General features: G+C 30.6%; 2 protein-coding genes across 4 annotated transcripts in view; one reads left to right on the plus strand and one right to left on the minus strand.

Moving 5' to 3' along the window:
- Positions 1 to 311: 311 nt before the first annotated feature.
- LOC145183421 (ras-related protein Rab-27B-like) lies at positions 312 to 7,070 on the plus strand. Of its 3 annotated transcripts, none has more exons than XM_090085798.1 (7): positions 312 to 423; positions 1,225 to 1,353; positions 1,707 to 1,798; positions 2,617 to 2,687; positions 3,619 to 3,764; positions 3,898 to 4,049; positions 6,614 to 7,070. In XM_090085798.1, exons 2-7 carry the CDS (start codon positions 1,272 to 1,274, stop codon positions 6,740 to 6,742), a joined length of 672 nt encoding a protein of 223 aa, XP_089941924.1. In that variant the 5' UTR covers positions 312 to 423; positions 1,225 to 1,271; the 3' UTR covers positions 6,743 to 7,070. The 3 variants fall into 3 exon arrangements, with proteins under 3 accessions (XP_089941924.1, XP_089941923.1, XP_089941922.1); XM_090085797.1 differs by lacking the exon at positions 312 to 423 and adding an exon at positions 511 to 534; XM_090085796.1 differs by lacking the exon at positions 312 to 423 and adding an exon at positions 1,030 to 1,115.
- A 1,596-nt stretch (positions 7,071 to 8,666) lies between these two features.
- The window catches only part of LOC149889432 (uncharacterized), a 1,461-nt gene continuing 1,305 nt past the window's right edge, over positions 8,667 to 8,822 (minus strand). Inside the window, exon 2 of the mRNA XM_090085628.1 lies at positions 8,667 to 8,822. This exon is cut by the window's right edge and continues 493 nt beyond it. Within this exon, the coding sequence (XP_089941754.1) occupies positions 8,747 to 8,822 (76 nt within the window). The 3' untranslated portion in view covers positions 8,667 to 8,746.

Genomic DNA, 8,822 nt, shown 5'->3' on the forward strand with positions numbered 1-8,822 from the left:
ACTATAGTAAACGTTTTGAAGAGTTATTTGTAATTTACTTTTGATTAAAGTTTTGATGAGTTTTGGAAAGAAGATAAAAAAAGTGTGTTAGCAACATTTGTTTAGGAAATGGATTCAAAAATCGTTCGTATAATTGTCGTCTATAATTATGTATTCAAACAGTCGTTCGTTTTATTGAAACCCTTGTTATCATTGGAATTAAAACGATTATGTTTTAAATTCTTTGTAATGAATTATAAACGTATTTTTGTATCAGTGAATATGGCATTTAAATGATGAATTAGATTCTGTTCGCTATTTAATCTTATAGTCAAAGTGAAAGAAAAACCCAGATGTGCAGTTGATTGGAGTACGTAACGATGAAGAGTCAAATATTCGTTAATCAAGATTTTGTTTAAAATTAAACACGAGTGTTTACTTAAGGTATCATACGCGATTAAGTTTCAGCATTGTAAAAGTTTATTTCCTTATAAATACGGATGGCAAATTTATGTTAACGCTCAGTGAAAAAAATGGAATTGGAAATTTAAAAAAGTAATTTAAAACGAACGTTTTTTTAGCAGAAAGTGGTAGTGGTATTTCTGACCCTGAAGTACAAATGAAATTTAATAAACACAATTTTTTTTTTTTCCTAAAAAATGTTAAAGCTTTGTAAATTCAAATTTAAAAATGCTTAATTTTTAACTCTTTCCCATACAGAAGTGTTTTTTTAAATCTTGTATTGAGTTTATCTCAATACGTTACATTTTACATTCGTTGTATACTTAAAAGTTCAATTATTATTTCACGGTCAGTTATTGCTACGTCTTACTGCGAGTTACAAGCTATTTAACATTTTTGTTAGTGCGAAGGTGTTTTATCCTTCTGTTTTTTAACAACGAGGTGAAAGTATTTTTAAAAATCTAGTATCCATTCGATCGATCGAACAAACAAAAATCGTTCAAAATTAGAACGGTTTTAGTTTATTTTAGTATATTTTACTTGTAACTTATGCAAGAAGGATTATTTCGGAATAAATTTATTTGTGTGAATAATTATCTATGGTATATATTTTTAGCGAAGTCTTTTTAAATGTCGCAGAGTTGATCAATGTTCAATCTTAATTGTTTGGAAAGGTGTTTTGGATTTACTTTATAGAAATTCCTTTTACTATAAATGTCAATTTATTTAATATATATTTCTATATACTTTCTCACAATTTTTCTTTTTCCTCGCAATTTGCAGCAAGAAATGAGATGAAATAACAACAACCCGTTTATTAACCACATGACATGAGCGTAGGCCGGGATGGGGTATTTGATTATCGGCCTGATGCAGTTCTAAAACTATTGACTCTTGGTGACTCTGGCGTTGGTAAGAGAACAAATTGTTTAATAAATCGTAGCAAAGTTATCTATTTTAGATCGTAGGCCAGTTTAAAGATTTTTACTGTTAAATTTAAAGTTATGTAATTGAAATAACATTAAAAAAACCAAGATTTCAATAAACATCAATTTTACATAAATTAATAAATAAAGTTCTAAATGCTTTTGTAAATAATGTTAAGTGAGTTTTTTCTTTTTATAGAGGTTTTAACTGAAATTTTCTAATGTAAGGTATCGTAAACGTATCCATATTTGTATAAATCTTGTAGTGCTTCCTTTCACACTTTCTTTGTGAAAGGACGAAAACGAAAGCATCTGTCAATGTAACGTTTTTACTTCCAGGAAAAACTTCATTTGTTGTACAGTTTGTTGATGGAACCTTTACGGAAAGGTTTGTACCAACAATTGGGATGGATCTCAAAGAGAAAGATATGGTGATAATGAATTGTTTTTTAGCATTGTTAAATATTTTGGCTTGTTCAGATTTTTTTTTAAATGCCTTTCGTCGAAAATGTAATTTGTTGGGTTTTTTTGTATTTAAATTCAAATGATGTTAATTTTGAGAATTACTTATTCAAACTGAAGTAACTTTAGTTTGAGGTAAGTGAGGAAGAAATTTTTGTTTGAGGTAAGTGAGGGAGTAATTAAGCATTTAGAAGTAATTTAAAAATTAACCTTGCTATTATAGAAAGCTTTTTAAATTAAAAAGTAATATTTTTTTTTTTTTAAAAAAAACTTTACTGATTCTAAACATAAAAAATACAAGACGGAGAATGACAGTCTCAACTTCAGTCTTGAACCTTTAGCATACTGTCAGCAACTGTCTGGATATAGAAATGAGACATATTACTGCTTGGAGGTTACACTTTTTGATGGGTATCAATATCAAAGGCTGCTGGCCTCAAAAAGAAGTCCAGGGGGATTATGTTTGGTAAACTTGGAGACCACGTGTGTTTAGGCTAAAAATTAGTTGACTTAAATTTAGTACAGTTTTGACAGTTTGGAACCAAAATGGTTTCTGAAACTTCTGATTCTGAATACGCTTACTAATTTAGTTGTGAACGCTGGGTTCCTTCTTACATCCAGGTTTTTTTAGACAAGTGCCTAATAATAGATGTATACGTGTTTTTATATAAACCTGAACTTTCGCCAATCGAAATTTTTATATGAATCACGTGGTCTAAAACATTTGCCTTTTTTTTTTTCTAGCAATCAATACTCTCTGCTTTCAACAAACCTTTTTTATGTGTAGGTTTATCAAAACAAACAAAGAGTAGAAAGAAAAATTCATTTACAATTATGGGACACTGCTGGCCAGGAGAGGTACATGCGTATTTTTATTCAGCACTTTATTGTTTTTTGTTACTTTATCCTATAAAGTGTTCTTGTAAAACGTTTTACAAAATGCTTTGCTCCGTTTAAATTCTGCGCCAATATGTGTATATATATATACATTGGCGCCGACTTTAGATTTTGACGAAGGGGGCGAATGGAAATGCTAGGAGGCGAAAATTTCCGTTCCTATGTGAATAATTAGAAATATGGTATTTTTTATTAACTTATTAACTAACAATTTCCATCGTAAAAGTATTGCTTCGAATGGTTATCTTTTTACAAATTCATTACCAGTATCCCATATCCTGAATATCCAGTTCTTGATTGTAACAATTGATAAGGGACAAGTGATTTAATCTCTTCTGGGTCATTCTATTTCTTAAAAACGCATTAATTCTTCTTAGCATAGAAAATGATTGCTCTGTAGTACATGTTGTTATTGAAACTGTCATGATTAAGTGCGCGAACTTTTTTTTAGCTCTGTTAGATGAATCATGCTGTTTTCATGACAATTTAAAACATTTAAAACCTCCATGAAAGATGCTACTTTTAAATGTTGGGCTTCAATTATGTCATGAAACATGTCCCTATGCAATTTACGTCGATTTAAGTTTATATTTAGATTATCTTTATAAAAGCCACAAGTTGTTTTTGGCTTCTAAATCAATTTGGAAAGACTCTGCATTTAATGACAATAATTGGGAGTTAGAAGTGAACCTTATATTTATATATGAAGAACTGTTTGAAGAAAAAAAATTTTTTTTGAGGTTTTTGGTATGCCAAAAATGACTTTCATACATTAAAAAAAAAAAATTCGCGCAACTTTTGGGGTGGGGGGTGGGGGTGAGTAATGTTGTTTATCTTTAATAATTTGTGTTGAGAATTTTTACACCTTTTTTTTACTTTTTAATGCCAATAGGTTTCGAAGCTTGACAACTGCATTTTTTCGAGATGCGATGGGTTTTTTGCTCATGTTTGATCTTTCGCGAGAAGAGACTTTCGTTAATGTAAGGAGTTGGCTGTCTCAACTGCAAATGCATTCTAATTGTGAAGATCCGGCAATGGGTTATTAAAGTTATTTTTATTTAACTAAAAGTGCAGCTATTTTTTTTATTAAGTTAAGTTACAATCGATTAGTTAGATTAGAAGTGATTTTTAGTTACTGGAAAATACCTTGTGTTTTTTTAATACATTTTAGTTTTGGTTGGAAACAAGACTGACTTGGGAGAAAGAGCGATAGATGAATGTTCAGCGAGGCAGCTGGCTGAGAATCTCGGCATAAAATATTTTGAAACGAGCGCAAAAACAGGTCAAAATGTTATTGAAGCTGTGGAGGCCTTGGTGGATATTGTAAGGAAATCATGTTTTTTAAACGCAACCCCTTTAACTATTTAACTTCCAAAATTCACTTTTAAATTTTATTTTATATACACACACACATGTACGCACCTACACACGTATGCGCACGTACACACACACGCGTGCGCACAGACACACACATACACACACGTACACGCAAACACTTATTCACACACATCAGTAAAAAAAAAATGTTTTAATCAGGATTTTACAAAAATCCTATAAAATGTTTTTAAGTTCTACATTTTTGTAACAAAAATGTATTTTAAATTAATAGACTAAATTAAGAACCAAGAAATTAAGACAAATAGTGTAATTAAAATAAAATAAATGAATTTTTTTTTATCAATAAAATGGTGAACTTGAACACTGAGTAATAGCTAACCACATTTACTAAAAAATCTTTGGACAGTAATTTTTTTTTTTTTTTTTTGGGGGGGGGGGGGGAGAGGGAGGGGGGATATGACGGAGAGGTGATAGACCGGAACCCTAGTCTTTTAAAGTGCTATATGTCAATAAAAATTTTATTATAGAAATCTTAGTAGCAATAATAGGCCCCCTGTTATTAAATTGGCGCAGCTTTGTCTTTTAAAAAAAATAATGTTCTGTTTGAATCAGGGCTGTGGAGTCGGTAAGCTGCTGTTCCGACTCCGACTCCGACTCCGACTCCTTGATTTTATCATGGACCGACTCCGACTCCGACTCCCGACTCCGACTCCGACTCCTTCATAAGTAACCAATTTCTAACAACAAATAGTTGTTTGTTTTACTACAGTTATTTGTTCGTAACAACAAATAACTGTAGTAAAATGTTAACATCGGCTATTTCATCACTATGATACAAATAATCCAACCACTTAGTGCTTTAAACAATATTTATAAGAAAACAATTTCTGAATAAACAACTTTTCTGAACTCTGGTTATGCAATAAACTCTTATGCAGTCGCTAATAACATTATGAATTTGTCAAAATCATGTTTGAAATATTGTCAGTTGGACAATATTTCAAACATGAAAGAACTTGTTCTTCTTTAAGTTCATATTCTTTAAGAATCTTTTCTACTGAGACCTGGAGAAATTCGCTGGTGTGATTAGTTTTGGCGTCTTTTACTGCCAATGTCTTGGTAACTGCTTCATTTTTTTCAAAAAAGAATTAAAGATTGATTGCAAAATAGTTCACTCTGTTAAGAAACACAAAGCGTCCCTTGAGACATTCATTAAGTTCTTCTTTTTGTTTAACAGCTTCTTCAATCACTAATTTTCTAATATTCTCTCTCTCTCCAGAGAAACAAAGCTAATTGAATACTTACAGTCTTTCTGTTTGTGGAGCAACTCTTTGGTGCTTGGTGGTGGCACGCCTAGCTTTCTACTAAGAATATGTAGCACAGTGCCAGACAATTTAAGTCGGGAGTTAGGGGATCACGAAGTTATATAGTTTAACGGAAGCTAGAGGAGAGCGCAAGGGAGGTGATATATGATTCTCAGTGATAAGCAGCAAAATACCCTATTGCTTATCACTGTTTTAAATGCCTAAAAATAACATGTCAAACTCCTTGTCCTCCAGTTGTTGCAAACTACAATTCCCATTGTGTCTGGATATCCTACAGCTTTCAGAGCATTCTGGGACTTGTAGTTTTGTAACAACTATAAAATCCTTATGAAAATTATGAAACTTTGAAAGATTTTTTTTAAACCGGAGTCGGAGTCGGTACAATTTTTCCGACTCCGACTCCGACTCCGACTCCGACTCCAGCCAAAATGAGCTCCGACTCCGACTCCGACTCCACGACTCCGACTCCGACTCCACAGCCCTGGTTTGAATGATCTTTCCATGCCTTGTAGCATGATCGGTGAAAACAAATCTTACATTAAAACCTCAGTGTTAAGATAATAATGCTTTTCTTATTTCCGAATGAAAAGCATTTTGTGATCCCATTTGCAAAGCAAGCATTTTAATATCATAATGTAAGAAAATACACAATGAGCTGCAGTAAAAAAAAAAAAAAAAACAATTCGTAATGCTTTTCAAATAGCGAAAAGAAATTTTCATTAAAAAATGTTTCTGTTCAGAAAAAAATATTAAAACTTTATTGTTTTGAACAGTTTGACACTTGCTTTTCTTATTTAATTTTTTCCTTTAAGTTTTCAAATATTTCAATTTTTGTTTATCAATTGGTTTCACACAAAGAAAAAATTACGCGAGAAATTTAATTGATCGGAATTTTAATATTATAACAACCCACCGCGGTGTGTGACCTAACAAAGTCCTGTTCTGTGAGAAAGTCTTAATGTAACAAATAATAAATTTTGTATATTGAAAAATAATCACATTCCCAAAATTTTTATTTTACAATATTTTATATTAAGATTTTCTCACAGAACAGGATTTTGTTAGGTCACACCACGGTATCCACTTTTGTGTCTGGAATTCATACAAATTTGCAACTTTAAATGAAGTAAAATCGTTCGGCTAAACAAAGCTGCATGCCGTAAATATGTGAGTATGACTCTTAGGTATGAGTAAAAGTTTAAAATACTCGTTATTTTTTTTTAGGTCGTAAGTCGTATTGAGGAGTTCCCTGAAGTAATGACTAATAATGCTTTATGGAGAGGTCCGAAAAACAATGCTTTACGGAGAGGTCCGGAAAACAAGGAAAAAGAAAAATCGAATTGTGCCTGCTGATTTTTTAACCAAACTATGATTTGATTGTTTTCTATGATTATATAGAGCAATACATGCAAATAAATATCCGTGTATATAAGCTTATAAAGCTAAAGAAACTAAGTCTGCTAGATAATAACATTACAATTGGAACTTATTTGATTGAACGAAATTATTATACTACACGTCCCATGACATAAATTTCAAAGAGTGAAAAATGAATTAAGTATTTTGGAATGTTAGTTCTATTAATTAAACTAGTTTATAATTAGCTTTATTATTTGAAAGTTACGGTATTGTAATTTTATTGGCATAATAAAAATAGAAAATATTGTTTTAATTAAAGTCATTTATAGTTTTGTGTGAGATTATAGCAGCACACCGTAAATTATGTTATAAACTCAAAATTTACTCTATTTAATCTTAAACATTGGCCGAAAACTGAAATATATGAGTTATGGGAAAGCTAAATTCAAAATTATCAGGTTGTTGGAGTTTTTAAAAATTTGATGTAATAAATCAAATTTTTAAAAACTCCAACAACCTGATAATTTTTAATTTAGCTGAGTTTTGGAAGCTCTAGCACATCAAATAATGGAAATACTGCAAGACGAGCATTTAGGAACCATGAAACCTTTGCTGAAATACTTGAAGCTGATGTAGGTCTTCTAAATTATCTTTTATACTTTGTCTTGTCTGAAAAAACTCTGGAAAACAGAAACGAAGATATTGAAAACACTTTACAAGAAAATTTCTAAGAAAGCTGACATCATGGGGTTCCTACGTGTTTCGAAGACTATTTTAAATGAAAAGGTCTTTCAGAAATAGTTAAGAAACATGTATCACATGTCTAAAAATATCTCGTTTCATCCACCACGGGGTCTATCAAAGTCATGATAAGGGTACTAAGTTCATATATCAGACTGTCAAGTTGCCAATATTTTTTTTTTTTTTTTTCATTCTTTTTTTTTTGGTCTTTTTTCTTATGACTTTTTTTTTTCATCTTTTTTCAATTTTTTTAATTTTAAAATCAGGTCAATCAAAAAAAGTTAAATATATGACAAAAACTACAATTTCGATGAAAAGTCGTCAGTCGTAGCTTTAAAAATGACAAAGATATTATTTTTGCCTCAAAATGTGATACTTTGGACCACTGTACAGCAGCAGGAAATCGTTAGATCTCATTACAATTAGATCTGAAGCCTCAAGCTCATACCAAATACAAACAAACAGACCAATGTCTACCAACACTTTTTAAACTATTTTTTTTTTTAACCAAAATGGATGATAAAAAAAATCTCGAATCTAATTTCTTATTAAGTAAAACAAGATAATTTTGTATGTTGGAAAAAAAAATATTTGAAAGGAAGTCAATAAACCTCTATATATTTCAAAGGATGTCATCATTCATTTATTCCAACATTTGTTCCAGGAAACGGTAGAATTTTTTAACAGCATTATTTTTGCACTTTAAAAAAATAACTCATCTATGTTAATTAAATTTAACTGTTTCCTTTTCTTGGTAATTGTATGAATCCGTGCTCTAAGTATTCAAGTCATAAAAAATATGTTTTAAAAACATCTGGTTTGAGAATAAAATTTGACAACTTTTAAAAAAGAATTCCTTAGAATAGTAATCAGGGATTTTTTTTATGTGTTTATATTTCTTCAGTAAAAATAGGATAAATCGTTGTTTAATCGCATCTTAACAAAAGATGGAACTTTTGAGTACAGAGGTCTTAATTTTGATTTTAAAGTGAACTATTTAATGTCGTTCAAACTGATTACAAAAAAATGTTTGATGGATACTGAAACAAAAAGTTTTCGCGGTTTTTTATATAAACTACTAACTTTTAATCTGATAGATTAAAATAATAATAATAAGATTTTGATAAAATTTTAAGGCTCAAATGGGAACAGAATAATGATGTAACTGGAATAGGGTTATGACAAAGCAAAATATATTTCACATTTAAATACAAAACAATATTTACAAATTTAGATGTATACCAACTGTTAGCGTGTCTAAAGCCATGTTGACTCGTGAATAACTGTAGGAGGACTTTCCTCTGACGAGACGGTGCGGTTTTCATGAACAGGC

Source organism: Hydra viridissima, unplaced genomic scaffold (assembly GCF_058129835.1).
Source record: "Hydra viridissima isolate aposymbiotic clone 2 unplaced genomic scaffold, HvirCarnegie_v1 scaffold_4, whole genome shotgun sequence".
Lineage (NCBI taxonomy): Eukaryota > Metazoa > Cnidaria > Hydrozoa > Anthoathecata > Hydridae > Hydra > Hydra viridissima.

What these genes read in the sequence shown, in the direction of transcription:
- LOC145183421 (XM_090085798.1), top strand. Translation starts at nt 1,272, where the DNA reads ATGAGCGTAGGCCGGGATGGGGTATTTGATTATCGGCCTGATGCAGTT. An exon ending in TCTTGGTGACTCTGGCGTTG is followed by an intron (nt 1,354 to 1,706) that starts GTAAGAGAACAA and finishes TTTTACTTCCAG; the next exon opens with GAAAAACTTCATTTGTTGTA. An exon ending in TTGTGAAGATCCGGCAATGG is followed by an intron (nt 3,765 to 3,897) that starts GTTATTAAAGTT and finishes AATACATTTTAG; the next exon opens with TTTTGGTTGGAAACAAGACT.